The sequence below is a fragment of the Mastigoproctus giganteus genome, chromosome 2 (genome assembly GCF_048544385.1).
Source record: "Mastigoproctus giganteus isolate SK-2022 chromosome 2, ASM4854438v1, whole genome shotgun sequence".
NCBI lineage: Eukaryota > Metazoa > Arthropoda > Arachnida > Uropygi > Thelyphonidae > Mastigoproctus > Mastigoproctus giganteus.
Window position 1 is genome coordinate 227,487,334 of NC_143576.1, and position 21,361 is coordinate 227,508,694.

Sequence of the window (21,361 nt, forward strand, 5' to 3'; positions counted from 1 at the left end):
CACTTCGGTAAAGGATAAAGCTGATCTGCTAGCATTACTTTTTCTTCCAACTCATGTATTAATGATCTTGGTAAAACACTTCCCACCATTCCCAACATGCTCCATTCAATGCCTCCTGTGGTCTTCCATCAAAAGGATGTCAGAAGGATTTTGACGAATCTTGATGCCGAGAAAGTTTCAGGTCCTGATGGTATTTCTCCACTTGTTCTCAAAACCTGTGCTCCTGAACTTACTCCTGTTCTTTGCCGCCTTTTTTCACTTTCTTATTCCAAAGGTGTTTTCCCTTCTGCTTGGAAATTTGCTCATATCCAGCCAGTTCCTGAAAAAAGGATGATAAGTCCCTCCCATCTAATTATCACCCCACTGAAATTACTTCTACTCTTTGTAAAGTAATGGAGAAATCAATTAACCGCCAACTCTTAAACTACCTAGAAACCTTCCATCTGATCAACGATCGCCAGTATGGATTCCATCAGTGTCGATCCACTGGTGATATTCTGGCTTATGTTATCCATTTATGGACAAATTCAATGGAAAAGTTTGGGGAAACACAAACAGTTGCTCTTGACATCTCAAAGACTTTCGATCATGTTTGCCATAAAGGTCTTCTAAACAAGCTTCAATCTTATGGTTTGCCAACTGTTTTTTGTAATGGGTTATCCAGTTTCTCTCTGATCGTTCACTGAGGATGATGTTAGCTGGCTCTTTGTCTTCTAACTTCTCCACTAATGTTGGTGTACCCCAAGGTTCAGTTCTTTACCCCGCTCTTTTCCTTTGGTATATTAATGATCTTCCATGACTGGAAATCCTATCCATAGTTTTGCCGATCATAGCACATTGCATTCCACTTTCCATTTTGAGAAACCTTGCTCTGCTCAATCAGCTTCAAGTTCTCGAAAATCTGCTGCCAATTCCTTAAATGCCGATCTTCAGGTAATTCTCCAGTGAGGCAAAGACAACTTAGTTGATTTCAATCCTTCTAAAACTCAGTCTTGTCTTATATCTCGCAAAAAGTATTCTTCTGCTCCTATGCTTATCTTTGGTGACACTCCAATTTTTAGGCAAGTTGATATATCTCTTTTAGGGATTACCCTGACTTATAATCTCTCTTTGCACAAAAAAGTAAAAAGTAAAGTGTAGCCATTATCAACCCACTGCAGGTTGGAAGCCTCCTCAACAATTCATGCTGAGGGAAATGGACCATAATCTGCCACGCTGGTCCGTTGCAGGTTGGCAGATCGACCATATTCAGCAGTCAGGAGCTTGAACCCCGGTCTACTCAAAGAGCGTGTGCTACTGCACTCCCGCTCCTGACCACTTGGCTACGGAGGCCCAAGCACATTACAAATATTGCTTCCTCTGCATCTAAAAAACTTGGTTTTCTCTTTCGCTCTCAGCATTACTTTTCTTCCAAACAGCTGTTCACTCTGCAAATCACAAATTCGTCCTACCATGGAATATTGTTTCCACATCTGGGGCAGTGCTCCCAAAACCTCTCTCAGGCTTCAAGATTCCATCCAGAAGAGGGCAGTTAGGTTAATTTATGACCCCTCTCTAACAGTCTCTGCTCAATGTCTCATAGACGTATTGTTTCTGCTGCATGCCTTTTCTACAGATACTTCCACGGGCACTGTTCATCTGAATTTTTTTTTTGTTAGTTATTGGCGCATTGGCCAAAATGCACCTCCCAAAGTTTTTGCATTTTACTCTGATCCAAGCCCGAGGCGGGATTTGAACCCGCAACCTTTGGGTTGCCAGGCAGGCACTTTACCCACCTGGCTAATCCAGTCGGCTCTTCTGAATTGGCTTCTATAATTCCTGCTCTCTCTTTCAAAATAGTCCAATCATGTTCCGCCACCAGCCAACACCCACTTACTGTCCAACTTCAAACTCACAGAACCAACTTTTCATCTCCCTCGTGTATTCATTCAACTGCTGTTTTCTGGAACAATCTTCCTTCATACGTATTTCCTGAAAATTATAGTCTACAGAAGTTCAAGTTGAATGTCAGCAAATATTTTATTTTGTCTTTTCAGCCTTCAAACCCAAGCACGTACTAAGTACTATAGGTTCTAATACCTCTCGTGTTTGGGGGTTTCATAAAAAAAAAAAAAAAAAAAAAATCTCAATGAGGACAGAACTATTGCATTTACAAGAGTGAAATTTTCTGCAGTTACTCTGCCCTTTTGTTTAAGGAGAAAGCATATATTGCCCATGCACAAAAAGATCTGTATTTTTTACAATGGGGTACAAATGGCAAGAAAATAAATTGCATGGGTTTCTTTAGTGCTATTTCCCAAGCCTGAAATGTGGTATTCATTCAGGATTCCAAGCATAAAGATGATGTTCTATTGGTTTCTAAGCTTGAAGTTATAACCGCAACAAAATTTATTTAAAACACAATACAATTTGAAATAAGCAAATGAGTGTGAAGATATTGAATCACTGCTTCGTAATGGACTGGAATTTTTCATTGGTGGTTGATATTACTACTTCAGGCAAGCTATATTGTCATCCCATTGTTGTTGTTTTTGGATCTGGTAGATTGGCAATAATTTGCTGTTCACGAATCCAGCAGACATCTTGTCTAGCAGTCCAGTGAAATGAGTGAGCTGCTCCATGAGGATGCATGAAATTTACCAATACTTCATGTTCTTCAAATGAAATTTCATAAATATTTTCAATCCACCAATTATTGTCATAAATACAGGCAATGTATTGGCCAGATTGTAAATTAACAATTGGCACATATTGAATATTGGTTTCACTAGTCTGATCTACATGAGCTACAAATGATATGGTGTGTCATTTGTAGAAGAATGACACTCTGCAAACAAGAATCTGTCTTACATCAGTAGGAATGAAGTGATGATTTTCTCTTGTTCCAGCAGTAGTATGACCGTCTATGAATCTTTTCTCTTGAAATGGCCTTACTTGCTCAATTTCCTCTTTAGAAACAAAACAGAATTTTATTCCAGTCACATGCTTGTCACAAAATTCAAACATGTTTCTTGGTGTCAGGATTTGGTTTTCAGTTGGGCGTTGGAGACTTGCACATGCTGCCAATCGTTTTATTGTTCCACCAATTCCATCACATGGTGACTTGCCATGGCTAGTGCCAAAGAAATTCCATTAAGCACTGATATCAAAATCCTTCTGATGATGACACAAGTTAATAAAATTCTTGAAATTCTTGTATTGAGCTGCAGAACCATCACTGAAGTAGTAAATGTGTCTGATTTCTGTCATGAAACTTCAAATATTCAGTTAAGTTGGTTAGAAAAACATGCACTGCAATTGTGTCATGTCGAAGGCAGTCACAGATTATGCAGAAACTTATATTCTGAAGTTCAGCATCCTTGCAATAAATGACAAATGATGCAATGTAGCCTGGCTAGTCTCCTAGTGGAACTAGGAGACATTATCCAACGTAAGTTAATGTCATTGCAACGTTCTATGATACTGACTTATTTGTATGCACCACGGACTGTGTCTACGGTGGCACTTCAGGTGATTGCTGGATTGTTACCTCTGGATTTATATGTGGTCTATAGAGGAATGATGTATGCGATGCAGAAAGGTATTCCTGCACAATATCTAGGGATGTCATTGAATCTTACAGCTACAGTTAAGGAGGAGAAACTTCGAATTTGGACTGGGTTGGTCGGAATATGGAGAGCACGGTGGAGTTCTTCAGAGGTGGGAGAGATAACCAGGAAGATCATTCCTGTGGCAGATTTTGCCATTACTAAACCGGTGTTGTCGTGGTTCTGTCCGTCTATGTATACCAGTTTTTTGCTAACAGGTCATGGGTCGATCAGAGATAAACTGTATTCTCGAGGGTTGGAGCCAGATCCATGGTGTTCTTGTGGAGCGGCAGAGACTTGGCAGCATATTTTGTTCTCTTGTCCTTATTATAATGCTGAACGGTGTCTTTTGGGAAAACAGATAGCTAATTTTAATGAAGATAACGTACATGGATTGGTGCAAGGAGTTAACAACTTTCAGGCCTTACAAAAGTATGCAAATGCTGTGTTCCCTAAAAGATCTATCATACGAAACCTCACGGACATTGAATTGGCTGTCTACAACTAGAATCTTCATTGATTGCATCAGGGCTTGGGAGCTTCAGACCTGGAAGCTTTTGGTCGGGTCTGGGGCTCCTGGGCATGGACCACTTAAGTGGTTTTTTTTTTTTTTTTTTTTTTGTTCGGCTCTTGTTCAGTTCTTGGGTTTGGGCAGCCCAAGGCTGGACAGCTGGCACTCAACAGTCTAGCACTCTCTCTGTTGAGTGTTTAATTGTGCTTTGGCGCTTCAGCTTTTAAAGACAGAACCAGGTCTGGCTCCACGTGTCAGGGACGGGCATCAGATTGCAGTTGAAGAGTTCAACTGCTTTCTGATGGCAAAGTGACCTGACATAAACAACATACTACACTCACAAACATCTCTTATATTTACTTTTATTCTTTCCTATTCAAAATTTCTTGTTTATACACTTAACTTAGCTTAGATTATGAACTTAACTTAATTTTTTTTTTTTTTTTTTTTACTTCTCTTTTCAAAAATGTTTTGTCTTCTTATTTCTTAGCTATGAATATGTTCCTGGTGTGTCACATTTGAACAGAAGTTCACAAAATTTAGAAAATCCAATGTCAGATCCATATCTATCTCGATAAGTTATAAACATTTCCTTCAAGTTGATGAGTTGTAGTCGCTTTTGCATTTTCATTTTTATTCCATCTGCATTTCTAATGTAAATGTAATCTTTCTTTTCAGGGCATATCCAACTAAATTCATCATCTTAAAAAAATTCCATCACCTTTTGCTTTACTTGCTCAGAAAGCTTTTTTCCAGCTCTGGCCACGATTCCTTCTTCTGCTTTAAGTTTTCTAGCTTTCTTGAACATTCTTTCTGAGACACTAAACTCTTCCATTGGTTTCTTTATAGACCAGCTAACTGGAACTAGTGTTAATATTTGAAGTATTTCTGAATGACTTGATACCATCAACTTTTCTTTCAGCAGCTTATTGTAATCTAAGCAATTTCCACATTGATGAATTGCACTTGGCTCCATGATGTCATTTGGATTTAAGCCACCAATAGATGCAATTTTACTGGCAATTACATCTTGTACTTGACTTGCCTTCCTTTTGGCATAGCCTTATGAGTCTCTCTTAGCCATTCGCTGAAATTTCAGAGGAGAAATACCAATAGCCATCAAACTTGTTCAAGCTTTCAGTCACATGCATTTTGTCATCATGGTCAGATCCAGATGAAGTTGATGTTCCTGTTGCTGCTTTTTGGGTGTTAAACTCTTTTCAGTATGATGGGCACATCTTCTGGCCTGGTTTTATGTCTACCTTTGTTAGGTTTTTCAGGCAGTCTGTCATTGACAAATCAATTGGTTGTAAACTTTTTTTCACCATATGATTTTTCTTCTGGAAAGGATTGCAGCATGAACACTGCAAAAATTCAAATTTTGTTAAAAGCAAAGCTTCATCATGTAGACAAATTGTCTTCTTCACCCAGTTTTAATCCACAACGTCGACCTATCAGCTGTTCTTCAAATTCTTTAAATAATTTAAACTCAGTTTTGCATGTATAGGATAGCACGTGACATTTAGAATTATCCATATGACTGATGGTGCATGAGTCCAGCTTATCTCCAGCAAAATCTTATTCCATGGCTTTCATGCTGACTAATAAGTGGATGTTTCTGCAAGCAATGAAAACTTAACTTTATTACTGTCAAACAATAAAAAATAGTGGAACAAAATAAACAAACTGTTCATCATGAAGATAAAACACATTAATAACAGCATGGTTCAAATATCAGCTATTTATACTTTTTTGTATGATTCTAGAATATTCCCAGGTGAGCAGGAGCAGCAGTGCGTAGCACACGCTTCTTGATTAGACTGGGGTTTGAGCCAGTGATCACCAAATATGGAGGATGCAGAAAGGTCAGGGATTACCACCGCATATCCCCGGAGCAATATGGCCTTAGTTGCTAATGCTCCTAAAAACCAAATAACAAACAAACTAGAATATTCCAGAGTTCTAGAATGTTCATCAGCTTTTTTTTTTTTTTTTTGGAATTCTAGAATATTCTATAATTCTTGGACATTCTTCTAGAATTCACCACCATTCTTTGGTGGTGAGTTTGTCTTGCATCTTAGGAGATGTCTGCATAGTTGCATCTTCTAGAAAATTGGATTTTCTATCCACCAAAACATGTAGCCCAACAGCATAGTTTATCGACTCTATATACTGATGCCTCATGGCTTCGGTTGCTTTGTGTAAATATTAAACAACTGCAGATCAGTGACAACATTAACCTCATGCAGCTACTTGAGGCCTTCATATCTGGGTAAAAATTTAAATGTTACAAAGGTCAAACTAATTTTATATTAAAATTATCATTCCCTAAGAGAAAAATTAGTTTATTTGATGCTGTATCTGATGTTGTTTGGACAGTATTGGTGTACTCTAGAACAGCTTATGGTTTGTTTAAGCATACCTGGTGACATTCTGATTGTCATAATGGGGTGGGTGGGTCATTCTAGCACTAACTTCATAAGTAATAAAATGGCCAATATTTGTTCCAAATTTTAAAATTACATAGAGGAACATTTAAGCTGTTACCACAGAAGCCCACAAGCAACTACATCCAGGTGCTGTCAACAGCAACAAAATGGTAGTATTACTGGATCCTTTAAATGTAATTGAGGTGTATTTTTACATTCATGTGCTTAAGTCTTTGATATATCCCTGGAGATAAGTGTTGTATGTGACACTACAGAGAATTGGGAATTTTCACAACGAAAATTGTAGGTGTTGATTTAATTGATTTCCAATAAGCAACAATTCAATAGAATTAGATTTTGGCCCAACAGTAACAGTACTGGTCATTCCCAAATGTCTTATAGAACAATTTTTTTTTTAAATTATGGTAGACCTTCAGTTATTTTGCAATAGCAATTTGCTTAGAGTCTAACTTCATTTTCCCAAGTGCTGAATGTGTTTCTAATTATGGTTACCACGATTCAAACAAGGTGAGAAGATAGGTTTGTAGTTGCATTTAGGAAGGAGAACACTCAATATTTTTGCAACCTCTGAATAATTATGTTTATAATAATGAAATAAAACTGAAAATATACAATATGGTGTATGAATTTTGCTTCACATTGTAGAAGAGGACTGTTATGCAATAGTTATTTATAGCCACACATCTGGTACCAGGAGCATAGTAAAACAAATACTGTTCCCAAACTTTTTATCTGACAGTATAAATTATTTCTAACAAAGTTTGCGTACAGTATTTGTTTATTCTTAGTACCCCAGGGACACACATCTGTTGAGTATGGGCTTGGCACAGCTAGGGTCATGAGCTGGATATCATCATTCTCTTTCTTGGTGATTTCCTTCTACTTCTAGGCTGGAGACTAGGCACCTGCGTGGTGATCTGATTGAGGTGTATAAGGCCTTGAATAGGTTCAGCACTCTGAATTCTGATGGGATCCTTCCACTTGTTCAGATTACGAACCTAAGGGGGCATAAATTCAAATTAAGAAAAGATAGATGTAGATTAGATGTGTGAAAATTTACCTTTAGCCAGCGGGTGGTTAATTGCTGGAACAAACTTCCATTTGTCGTTGTGGAAGTTGATAGGTTGAATAAATTTAAGGAGGAACTGGACAGGCATTTGGAGGGAATGGTGTGTTTTTTTTTTGGCTGATGCTGCATACGCTCACATTTGCTTTCTTGCATCACATGCCACTACTACTACTTCTCACTCACTCAGGTTAACTCAGAAATTTTTTTTTTTTTTTTTTTTTTTGGCTGGTGCAGCATAAGCCTCAGGCTTCCTTGCACCATATGGCTAATAATAATAATAGAATATTCCAGAATTCTAGAATATACTCTTTTTCTAGATTATTCTACACATTAGGCAAGATTAAGGATGTGTTCTGCAACAAAAAAGATCTCACAGAATAACATTACGGCACATAAAACTACTTGATGTTTAAGCTTAATTTTTAAGGGCTTAAGTGCAAAGACCCATGATCTTTGTAGCTGAAACTCTGCTCTTTCCGGTGGTTGGCAAAAATGAGAGAATTGAAGGTGTCCCACATTAAGATATTTTCCCATTAAGATCAAATTTGACTTTCAAATTTTGAGTCAATCTTTGAAGGAAAATATCTCAGCCAGAAAACAAGTATAAGAGCTGATATTTAGTTAGGCTGAATTCATGCAGTTGGTAAGTGGAATGTCTGAAGAAGGTACCAAAAGTTTTTATTTCAAAGTTACGACTTTCAAAAGTCTTGCTTAAATTTGTTGCGACATTGTTACAAATTTTTGGTGCCAGTTTTTGTAAAAAAATTTGAAGGTTTTTGAGCCTGGACACCAAAAGTTTTGCATTCTGTGCCAAAAGTTAACTAGGTATACCAAGTTTCAGAGCACTACCTCTCACTGTTGTGCAACAGTAACAACTTAAAACTTTGAAAATTTTTTGTGATTTATTCTGCATAACACAAGTGACTTCCACAAAATGGTGCTGGTGCCTCAAGCATACTATATTTTGAACTGAAATTTTGCACAGCTTCATTTGAAACCTGGTTAAACGTCCTCACCAAGTTTCAAAAAAATTGAAGATGGTCGAGCAGGGACCCCTAGGCCACTTGATATGGAATGATCCTAAAGGTTTCTAATATTTTGGCCAGTGAATGTATATTTTTACAATAATGTACTGTATATGTATTATTTTATTATGTGTATAATAGGCATAAATTTAGTTTAAAAATGTAAAACATTGGGTTTAAACTGTAAAAGTGTAATTGTAAACAGTCGTGTTTTGGAATGAAATCACATTAATAACTAGTACTGATATTTTCAGCAGTTATATTATGAAAAGTACATATATTAGAAAAAAAAATCAGGAGTATATTTGAAATCATCACACAAAACTAGCATGAAAAAGTACATTTACATCTTTGATGGAAAGAGTGGAGTTTTACTTTGTTAACCACTGTAATTGAAATAAAAGTTGGTAGAAGTAGAACATTTGAATTTAAAAGCAAAATTGGATAGCCATTTATTTATTTATTTTTTTTTTTTTTGCATCAGGGAGTGTATGAATGTGCTTTGATAGATGCAAATGTTTGCATGCTTCCATGCATAATTTAGTCATTATAATAATATTTTATCATGAGATGGCTTTTAATCCAACAAAACTTGCAAATGGTTGGCCGTAGAATATGTGCAATTTACTGACATGCTGATTCTTCATAGTCTTAACTGCTTTGTTGCATAAACAATTATCATCATAACATCCTATGTTAAAAGTTTAAATAAGTAAATAGTTTTACATCCATCTTTCCATGATATGCTATTATTTTTGTACAGTGGGTTTCTCTGCGACTACCTCATGATTTCTATGGTTTCTCTAAATTTTTGATCAGCAGCCTATTCTGAAAGTTCCTCTTTTTGAACATCAAGACTTATACGAATGTTTATTTTGTATACTAGTAACCAATAAGTTATAATGTTACTGTTTTATGATATGCGATATATTAACTTATGACACGATTTACAAAATAAGAAAAGGGATGAAATTCAGAAGTTGCATTTTCATCATCAGTTTATGTACATTGGAATCTTTTCAGTCTAACTCATATATGTGGTAGAATTTTGACTAAGACATTTTTCATTTTTAAATTAAATGTGATTAATCAATTTGTTTCACCAAGGTAATACTTTTTGGGAAAACTGACTTCATTCATAATTCAGTTTTTATTCACTTATTTTTATTTTTATTTCAAATTTAGGCTGTAATTTCTACTCGCCAACAACAAGAAGAAGCAAAGGTAACAGCAACTACTACTGCTAGTTCTACTTCTGCTTCCACTTCTTCTACTGTTACTATGACAACAACAACAGTAACTACCACAACTACAGTTGCTGTTGTGACTATAGCAAGTAGTAATTCAGCTGTCCCTAGTAGCCCAAGTTCGCCTGTAACAACAAGCACAACTACAATTTGTACATCTACCTTGAATTCTAACTCTGGAATTTCTTTAGTAGAAGAAGAGAAGCAGCCACATATACCCAATAATTTAAGGTTTGTTTCCTTTTTTAATAGTAATATTTCAAAGAAAAGTTTTTTGTCAACTAAAGTTCTTAGTAAAGAGGAGGGGGATTATTAGTTTATTTTAAAATGGCAATTTTATATTTTAATATTCTGCTATCAACAACAATCTTTGTAATTTAAAACAAGAGCTTTAGTCCTTTTAGTCTTCTCAACATCCATACTGAATCATCACCCTGAATGACTAAAAGACTTTCATTAATGCAGATCTTTTTAGAACCTAAGGGGCATATTAAGAAACAAACTCAGTCAAGAAACAGTCATTCATATTAAGAAAACAGTTGTACGGCATTTATAAGCCATTTATGTAAGTTGAAAATATCTTTTGCAGTATGCGTGCTAATTCAGAAAGAGCAATAATGTGATATCTTAAAAAAAAAAGAAGTAATATTTACTTAAACTACTTGGCATCACTTACTGAAATAGATTTCTTCTTAATTTCCAAGAACACCTTTGTTTTGTCCAGCACACTGTTAGGCTTGCCTTTTGCCCATCCAGTAGACTGGCATTAGACTGTACTGTCATATCTTACAGTTGTTCTTTGAACCGATGGTGATTCAAGGTATTTCATAAAATGTATTTGCGAAAAGCAGCTCTCCTAACAATTATTTGAAATCAATTGTTTTTGCACATAAATTCTCTTAGCGGTTGGTGCACTCTCAAAAATTAAATGAAATGAAAACAACCCATGTGAAACCATGTGTTGATTTTATCACCCCAATGAGACCATTTTTCTCATTACACATGGCAGATGTACTTTCAACTCTTTCCATCTTCAAATAAATAAGATAATTTTTCCTTTATTTCCCATCTCTACCATCAGATGCATGGTTGTTCTTGCGTTCTTCTTGCAACTATTTCTGTAGTAACATTAAATTTACTGGCTATGTTCTAGTCAAAAATGACAAGCTGTGCTATAAGATTTGTTATCATCAGGCATCAGTGAATATGACTCAAAATATATACATTTTTCTGTGTGACAAAATGCCTTTGGGCAACTATACCCAAAGCCACTCTCTTCTGCTATGAAGAATATTCATTGGTATTGATTTTAGTTACCTCAGTATATACTGCTGGACTTCACTAAGCTCCCAAAATGTATCTCTTTCAGTGTAGTTTTGATATTTGGGAATAGGGAAAAAAACAAAAAAAAAAGTCAGGTGGAATCAGATCAGGGAAGTCGGAAATAGTGAGGATTATTCCTCAAAAGGATCTATATTCCATCAGAAATCATCTTACTGATCATGCATGTGAGCCTGTGCATTTTTGTGCAGCAACATCTTCCTCCCCATATCTTATCACAGTTTTCGCTGTTTCTTTCTTTATGTTTTAGATTGTGAAGATAAAATACTTGATTCAGTTTCTCCTTGGATAATGAATTCTGAGTGGGCATAGTTTTGAATTTATATTTGCTCGCTTTGCTTTTTTCAAAGCAAATACACTGTTGAAGAACTTGCCATCTTTTACTTGTTCTCCTTTCTTCTCAGGATCATACTGAAATATCCATGTTTTGTTTTCTCTAATGATGTTATTCAGAAAGTTTGGTTCTGTTCACATATTTTGTGTAAAAGGTTGATATCAGCTTGTTCTCACATCTCATGAACTAACTAATTTTTTTTGCAACAATATCTGCACAGACCATCTTAATTTCAAGATTGATGGTTAAAATTCAATAAATTCTCTCTTTATCCATTCTTAATTATTTTGCTAACATTGTAGGCATAATAACACACGGGCTGCTTTGTTGTTGGTCGCTACATCATTACTGTAATGGCTTAATATATAAGTAAGGATTACATAATTTTCAATTTTGTTGCAGATTTAGGTTTTAATTGTTTAGTTTATTTGAAAAATTAAATTTGCAGTCTTAAAAATAAAATATGCATAAAAAATTAATCATATGTTTATTATTTTTATTTATTTATTTTTATTTTTTATTTTTTTTTGCTTTTCAGAAAAGAATGTGATAAGAAAAGTGAGGAAGAAAGTACAGGAGAGAAAAGTGACAGTGACACTGCAAGTGACCAGCACAGTAAGTCAAACAAAGGATTAAAATTTGTCTGGTATGAAATGATGTAGATTAGTGACTTTAGCAACACTACATATTGCTATCTATGATAACAATAAAAGTGTCTTGATTTGTAAAGTTTATACATATGCCTAATGAAAAACAAGTCTCATGTGAGTTGCGAAACAATCTCTTTGTCTGAAAAATGAGGTAACATTAGCACGACTCAGATAATCTCATAATCTGTCAATAGGTGCTAAGTAACTCCTGTGATATTTGCTAAATTTCAAAGACATTAGTAAATCTCTTTACGTTGAGCTTCAATTTTCATCTGTAAACACAAGTCATAAAGCATACAGTCCCACTGTATGCAATTTCAGGTAAATTTTTCTCTCATGACATTACATAAACAAACTTGCCACTGTAATGATTAGATGAAGATATAACATACACAATACAGTTTGCACTGGCTGCTTTGTTGTTGATCACAACAGTTATATGTAATTGACATGCTGGAAAAAATTTATTCAATGGATTGCTTGCCATTGGTAATCATTTAAACTAGTTTGTTTATGATCACACAAACCATGGATACAGAAACACAATTACTTAATTGTATACAAGGAGAAGAAACAAATTTATTATCCTTTTTTTAAGGAACATTTAACTGTTGAATCATGCAATCACCATTGTTAAAATGATAAACTGTTCATTGCCAATTCCATTTCTTCCTCCATTTCCATAACAAACAGCCTGCTACAGACAAAAGACAGTTTCCAACTCAAGGTCATTCACTAGGTGGGGAACGAACGACCTTGAGCTATTCTAAAACACAACTTGTTGCGTACAATGATACCACCTCAGGATTGCATGACTTCATGTGTAATGTGAATGCAACATAAGGAGCTAGAATCTAGAGATTTGGGGGGCACAGACATTTGGTTATTGGTCAGAAACTGTTAGATAGTTCGATGGCACTTTATCCAAAATCTGTTTCCAAATGAGTTTTTTGAAAAATAAATGGAACTAACAGATGTAAGTAGCAGCAAGATCATATTAAAAATGAGGAAATAAGAAAAAACATTGGTAACAAATATTCAAAAGTATTTGTAAAACTGAAGCCAACCTAAAGTGGTATGGACAAGTAGAAAGAATGGAAAAAGGGAGATTAGCTAAACAGATTTGAAGAAAATATGAGTAATAGGCATATAAGCAGATGCCTATTATTGGGATGCTGGTGGAGTGTTGCTAGTGGATTACCTTCAGAAAGGACAGAGAGTCACGGGGGCATATTACACAGACCTTGTGAAGTATTTGCATGAAAAAAAATCAAAGATGTGCCGAGGGTAAACTCAGAAAAGGAGTCTTGTTCCATCAGAATGATACATCAGCTCACAAGTCTGTCATTGTCATGGCTGCACTGCATGAGTGGCTTTGAAATCTTGGCTCATCCCATATATTCACCAGATTTAGCACTATCAGACTTCCACTTTTTTCCTAATTTGAAAAAATACCTGGCTGACATCCATTTTCCCACTGAAAGTCATTACTGCAGTGAATGCATTCCTGGAGGCCCAAGAGAAAACTTTCTTTGCAGCTAGAATCAACACATCACAGTGGTGGCAAAAGTGTATTGATTCCGAAGGGGACTGTTGTGAAAAGTAATGTTACCAGGTTCCTCAATTAACCCTTTGTATTCAGGCTAAGAGCTTTACGTACCCCCCCCCCCCTTTAAATTTCCTTTTATTCTTAAGGTGGCTGAAGTCATTGTGACTGCATTAAATTAAGTGTAGTCAGATTTTTGGTGTTACCATTCGCAATAGGCCATGCATTTTTCATAGCAGCAGTATGAGCTTGAATCTGTAATCATCTTGCATGTGGCTCTGCATGCTAACCAGGACCATGGACAGCTCATTGTGTGGTAAATCAAATAAGATATTACAAGATAAAGTGAACTCTTTCAAAGAAAATTTAGGTGAAATGAATTTGATTTTCATTAAAATATAAATAAAATAACACCATTTCTAATGATGTTTTAATAAGATGCTTTTTTATTAGCTCCGAGTGCTGCTAGTGAGCAGTTACCATCATTCATAACCTTCAGATGTGACTTTAAAATATTTACTGTTGTCTGCAACTTTGGTTTTTCAACTGTTTCGGGATATTATTAATAATAATAAATAAATAATTTAAGACCCTCTACAACAGGATTAACTTCCAGTATGTAACTTTGTTTTCAGAAACTAAGCATTGTGGATGTATGGATAAATTTAGCTAGGAAATAATAACCAGATTATTCACCAAAACCAATTTAATACTTAAAGATTGATCTGTACCAGAGAGAAAGGTAAAGTGGTGAAGCATTGTTACATGTAAACATTAATTCTTTGTTAGAATCACTACTGCTTGCAGTATGCACCACTTCCAGCAAAATGATCAGTGTTAACATTCCATTATTTGAAAGCCTCCATGAAGAAGATACAGTACAAAAAGTATTAAATGTTTTGAACAAAGAAATGCTGCAAGACAACCAGGAACAACAGTTTGTGAAAATATAGCCAGTGTTACAAACCATAAAGTAACAAGCATTCAAGCATTTTATATGTTAAAGAAGCTCAAGAGTTTTTGCAGTAAAAAATATTTTCATAGTGTGCAGACAAGGCTGGTATCCCTAACTGAAACCTGAAATGCAGAAAATTGCATTTAATAAATAGATAGTTACAGAAAAACCTGTTTAAACAAAGCTTAGATGCTTTTGTAGTGAAAATAAAATGCCAATGTGGCTAAATTTCTGTCTAATGACCACATGTATAAAGTTACCAGTAATTTCTAGTCCCAAGGATGATCATAATAGACAAATTCAAATGCATATATAAATGAAAGTATATTTTTGATAGACTTTCAAAAATGTTCATGCATTACTCAAGAAGGAAAAGTTGAATTGACACAACTGTTATCCTGTGTTCTGTTACTGGGAAGGTGCAAATTATAGATACAATCTTATTCCGTATTTCCAGTTCTCAAAATTCCAGGTCTTAGTTAGAATATTCCTAGGGGCATTTCTGCCAAATTTTATGTTGACAAGTGCATAAAGTTAACTCATTTTCCCCTGTGTGAATTGCTACTACACAAATCCTACCTTTCACTAGATATCATGTGGTGCAGTTTGATAAACACTTCTTAAGTGTTTTTCAAACTGCAGTATAGGAGTTTTTAACCCTGTGGTATTGCATTATTTGATAATAAAATGTGCTTAAAATGTAACGTGATGCATACAATACATAACTTTTATTTTTTGTTTGTTTAGATTTTAAGAAATAATTACTCTTATTTTATGAAAATGGTACTGTTATATGCTTCATAAGGTTACAATGTAAAAATCACCATGTACAACCACTAGGTTACAAAATCTTTCAAAACAAAAAAGATTGCTGCATGGCTAATAATTTTTGTTTGTGTATTATTGTTATATGTGAGCATGCATAATTTTTATATATTATTATCGATAATTTTTATGTATTATTAACGATACTATAAGCATTGTCAACAGAAAAAAAAGTTTTGCTTTAATGTGTGAAAATGTAAATGTAATTGTATAATTTGTAGGATATGTATTTGTTTACTGCTTAATAAAGGTTACTAGTATATATATATTTTTTAAAACTTAATACCAACTGGTAAATTGGAGAATTTGCATACAACTGGAGAAATTTAATAAGAATTTAGAATATAAGTATTAGGGGTGAAAACTACCCATGAGGCCAAAGGGCCAAGTATTTAGGTAACCTAAGTTGGACTTCATTGTTCTACCCTATAAATAAACACACAGATTATAATAAACTAGTAAAATGATGTAGCTAATTATTGATAAATTTTGATGATGTTGATAATTATTGATAAATGTTGTCCATAGCAAGAAGGTATTGTTTATTTTCTATTTATTTAATTTATATTTCTATTTATTTAATATCTTTACAGAAAACTAATTTTGATTTTCTGTTTTATCTGCTATTTCAGTAAATGCTGATTTATTCTTATAATTTCCCAAAAAACTTTTATTATATTTTTATCTTATTCATAAAACTTCTATTATATCAGGTATTTCTATTAATTATTTTATTTTATATTATTTTATATTATTTTTATCTTTTTCATAGAACTTCAGGTAATTTTTCTATTCATTATTGGATTTATGAAACATCAGGTATTCTAAAATTTCTGCTAATTTACATCAAATATCAATACATACTGTAATACCAGGATCCTTACTAAAAGGTCAGGCAGTTACACTTCCAGTAAATCCCAAGTATCTATATAATATGCTGTTTCTGTGCTTTTGCTTTCAGCTTGCTAACTAAATTTTTATACCTCAAAATCTATTAGAGCAATTTGAGGGAGATTGAGGTCTATTGCTATCCTTATTCCTCCTCCTATTCACCTTAATTTTGGCATAAGCCTTTCCTTTTCACTACATAAATAAATTGCACTAATTAATAGTTAGTACTTACTTTTATTATTCTTGATTCATTTCCATTATTTTTATTATTAATTTTCACAGCTATATGTTTGGCTAGCGGTTTTTCTGCCAGTTTTCTGCTAAAGTTAATATATATTAAAGTAATTAAACTATATTGAAATTATATTCTCAGTATATTTGAACCTAGACAAACTGGCAAATGGCAAACAGAAACAGATAGCCACAGCCAATTAGTGATGGGATATATTGAGTGGAGCTAGCCCTAGTTAACGTTCCATTCAATGTATCCAATTTTCATTAATTAGCTACATCTCCATTTTAATTTTACTATTTTATTATAATCTGTGTGTTTATTTATAGGGTACAACAATGAAGTCTAACTTAGGTTACCTAAATACTTGGCCCTTTGGCCTTATGGGTATAGTTTTCACCCCTAATACTTATATTCTGAATTCTTATTAAATTTCTCCAGTGGTATGCAAATTCTCCATTTATCCAGTTGGTATTAAGTTTTAAAAAATAATATAGACTGATGTAATGTTCAATCATTATTTTGATGGCATTAATCTTTTTTCTATTTATATTATTTATATTTATCTGGTACTCTTTTTCTATTTATATTCCTCAAATTCCATATTCTTCTACATAATTTCATATATATATATCTGCTATTTTTAGTCAAAGTATTTCTTCAAATTGCATTAACTGAAAAATTTTTAAAGGTTGTGGTTTGTAATTTGTATGTCTTTTTTGTAACTTATATATATGAAATCGTATTACCTTAATGGTTTTTCTTGCATCTTAAGTAACATTTTTGATTTTATATATTTCTGTATATATAGAAGAGAATGGACCACCCCAGCCATGTGCTGTATGTAAAATGGAGCTTGACAATTTTAGTCAATCTAGGCCTCTAACAAAGTCAAACTGCCTGGTGTTTGGGATTAAAGATAATGAAATTACATCAGATATGAGAGTGTGTTCATCATGTAGATTCAAATCTGTCAGAAGGAGGTATGTAATCATTGAATTTAAAAAAAATAATAAAAAAAAAATACATGTATGCATACAGTTTTAGTTGGAATATGTTTTAGTATGAAAATAACATTTGGCCATTTCTCAAAGTTGAATACTGAATGAAATCGAAATCAGGTTTATAATTTTAAGGAATTGAATATAATAATTTCAAGTTATTGCAATTAACAATTTTCAAACTAATCTCTTATGTCTTTGCCACTTTCTGTATTTATTTGCTTGGATAAACTGGTTTCCCTGAGTTACAAGAGTTTGAGATGTATTTTCACACATATGTACATAGTTTTACTAATTTGGTCTCTGAAGATAGAGAAAACACTACATGGGTGAAAATATATTTTGTTCCACATCAGTGATAAAGAATTCGGTGCCTCTGTAGCCAGGTGGAAAGGAGCAGCAGTGCGTAGCACACGCTTCTTGATTAGACCGGGGTTCGATCCCATCACCACCAAATACGGAGGATGCGGAAAGGTCAGGGAATGACCACCACATATCCCGGAGCAATATGGCCTTAGTTGCTAATGCTCCTAACCAAATAACAAGTGATAAAGAAATAATAAAGAAAAATAACTATAAATCTTTAAATATTATGTCTTATATATGAATAGAACAGTGGTTATGATTGCTCTTTCCAAAGAATATGAAATAGGCGTGGATTTGAATTCTGTTAAGAGAGGAAAACATTTTATGGGCTTTACTGTGGCTAAGTTAATTAGACTTAAGCAAGCAACTCCTTCTCCCATTGATATATCCCATTGTGGTGACCTTTTTTAACAAAAATAATAAGCCACTATGTCCAAATCCATCTAGTGATCCAAAAAAAAAAATTTGAAAAGAGATGAGTTGATGAACTCCGTAAGGAAAAGAACTTCTGGCATGTCTACACAAAAACAGTCCAAGCTGATAACTCTAGGCAAGTTATCACATATGTAGAAAGGTTGTGCATGTTCCTTTTTTCTGGTTTGAATGAATAATGAAGAATTCCTTCTTTTGAATGTTATGCCAGCATTTAAACATTAATGTAGTCCTTCAATCAGACATGCTACACATCCATTTACCGAAGTCATTACTCCTTGATTTTGTTGAAGAATGTGATATGTAACATTAAGCCAACAGTTAAATCTTCTGCTCCCAGTTTGAAAGTTGATTACCAAAGCAGACTTAATCAGAAGGATCATTCTGACTTAATTGTAATCAATTGTACCTGATGTTATGGAGAGTTTTTAAAACAAGAGGAGAGGATTCTGTTTTGTTCAGTGAGAAGTACTTCATTCCTGTATGTGACTACATCATGCACAAGTTAATAAATACAGAGAAGACAAATATCATCAGTTAATGATTCATCATTTTAAATTTTTTTGTGGACAAGTGTTTTCAATGTTTCAGAGTATCCTTGAAGATAAAAAAAAAAAAAAAAACTGATGAAGAATAGATGTTTTGCAATATGAGTTCTGTTCATTTCACTGTGGACATTGGGCCTTGGTTGGGGAATGACAAGTGCAGAAGGAAACTTGAAATATACCAAGATTATCTTGATTGTGTTTGTCATTTTAACAATTCCTCATAGCAGTCCTGAGTGTAAGATCAGAGCAGAATTAGTTCAGATCAGTTCAGAACTTCTCTTGACAAAACTTTGGAAATGCCTTTAGCATCGAAATCTAAACAAGATAGCAATTATTATGAATGAAACATTGATTCTACATTGTCAAGGAGTGCAAAATCTGCAACAGTACTTCCACAAATTAATGATAATTAATTAATGTTGTCTAGCAGACAATCCACAGATAGAAAAAAATTCTGGTTTCAGTAATATTTGAAAGCATACTGTACTGTTAAATAATCCTATGGCTGTACCTTAATATAAAATGTCTATCTTATCAGTGAAATTTGATTTTGAAGTCAATTTATGGCTTTTAAAAAATCTACTTTTTTCCCTTAAATTTTTTTTTTTTTTTTTTTTTTTTGCTTTTTTTTCTGAAAATTACTAAATCTCCTGCTTTCTGAAAGCCAAAGGTTGGTAGTTGTGCTTGGGGCTTTTTAAATATGTACTTAAAAAGTGTGGAGATATGCACAAAGTCAATATTTTATTATTATTATTATTTATTTATGTTTCTTGTTTGTTTTATTTATTTATTTTTAAATTAATATAATTTTATATTTTCCAGATGCCCTATTCCATCATGTAAAACTCCAAAGCGAAAGGTAAAAAGACTTCGACCACTTCCTGGTAAATGGGCAGAGCTTCCACCAGAAATAAAGGATCCAATTATTATTGAACTTCGTAAGTAAGGTTTCTCATTTTTAAAAATCTAAAAATTATTTGGCAGTTTAACCTGGTGTGTGTGTTTTACAAATGTGCATGGGCTTACAGGGTGGGCAATTTTCATAGTGGTGAACTCTGCAGAGTGAGTTTCTTTTTGAAGTTTTGTTAAAATGAAAACTGTTTATAAATGCTTTTAAATATTAATTTGTTCTTATTTTGACTGATTTGGCTGGACCCATCATTAGAATAAATTTATCGAAAATCTAATTAATACTTCGGGGGGGGGGGGGGAGAACCTTGTTTTGTTACCTTTTTGAAGCGTTAATACTCTTTACATCTCTTTATGTTGTCACTTGATTTGATGTCAGTTGATGGATCTAAATTTCAGATATTATTGTTTTAGCTTTTGCTGCAAGCCCAAATTAGACAACCAGTGCTACCATTATACAGTTTTCTCCTGCAATTCCTTCAGATTTTTTTTTTTTTTTTTTTGTACTGCCATCATTTATAAACTGTTACTGCAATCACTTGGTTTCCAGATAAAAGAAGACAGCTCACACTGAAATATTTCCAGACAATTCATTCCTTAATGAGCATGTTATTTGAAGCATCCTTTAAAAACACATGTCTGTTGTCCACAGAGCCTACATGAAAAATGTATATAAATTTACATTAGCATTAGCACATGATGCAAGAAAGCAAGCTTATATAGCATCAGCCAAAAAAAAAAAAAACCCTTATTTCACCCATCCACTCGCTTCAGTTGTTTGTCAAGTTCTGCCTTGAATCTATTTAAGCTATCAACTTCTACAACGACAGATGGAAGTTTGCTCCACCAATCAACCACCCACTGGCTAAAGGCAAATTTCCGCACATCTATCCTACAGCCGTCTTTCCTCTGTATGAATTTATGCCCTCTCAGGTAATTATTCTGAGCAAGAGGAAGAATTCCGTCAGCATTGATCATGCTCAAACCAGAGGCTTTATACACCTCTATCAGATCACCTCGCAGGTGCTTAGTCTCCAGACACTGTAATTTGCAAAACTTAAGCCTTTCTTCATAAGAGCAACCCTTTGTTCCATTCACTAATCTTGTTCCAACAGCTCTACATCCTTTTTAAAATGAGGCCTCCAGACCTGTATACAGTACTCAAGTGTGGCCAGACTATTGCCTTATACAAGGGGATAATCACCTCCTTATCCCTGCTAGAAAAATTCCTGTATATCATTGACAAGACACCATGAGCTACTCTTGCAGACCATCTGCACTGTTCAGAAAACTTCATATCTGCCTGCACAATTACCCCCAGGTCCTTTTCATTCTCTACCATTGTCAGTGTAGTACCACAGAGTTGATATGTTACTCAGGGGTTACTGTTTCCCATATGTAGTACTTTACATGTGTCACTGTTAAGCTTCATTTGCCACCTC

General features: G+C 34.1%; 1 protein-coding gene across 5 annotated transcripts in view; it reads left to right on the forward strand.

Annotated features, from left to right (window-relative positions):
• LOC150090205 (uncharacterized) overlaps nucleotides 1-21,361 on the forward strand; it is a 480,645-nt gene that overhangs the window by 408,539 nt on the left and 50,745 nt on the right. For all 5 annotated transcript variants that reach the window (XM_090389774.1, XM_090389777.1, XM_090389775.1 and 2 more), the window contains 4 exons: nucleotides 9,828-10,120; nucleotides 12,103-12,179; nucleotides 17,475-17,646; nucleotides 19,833-19,948. In XM_090389774.1, the coding sequence (XP_090245900.1) occupies nucleotides 9,828-10,120; nucleotides 12,103-12,179; nucleotides 17,475-17,646; nucleotides 19,833-19,948 (658 nt within the window). The remainder of the gene's footprint in view (nucleotides 1-9,827; nucleotides 10,121-12,102; nucleotides 12,180-17,474; nucleotides 17,647-19,832; nucleotides 19,949-21,361) is intronic.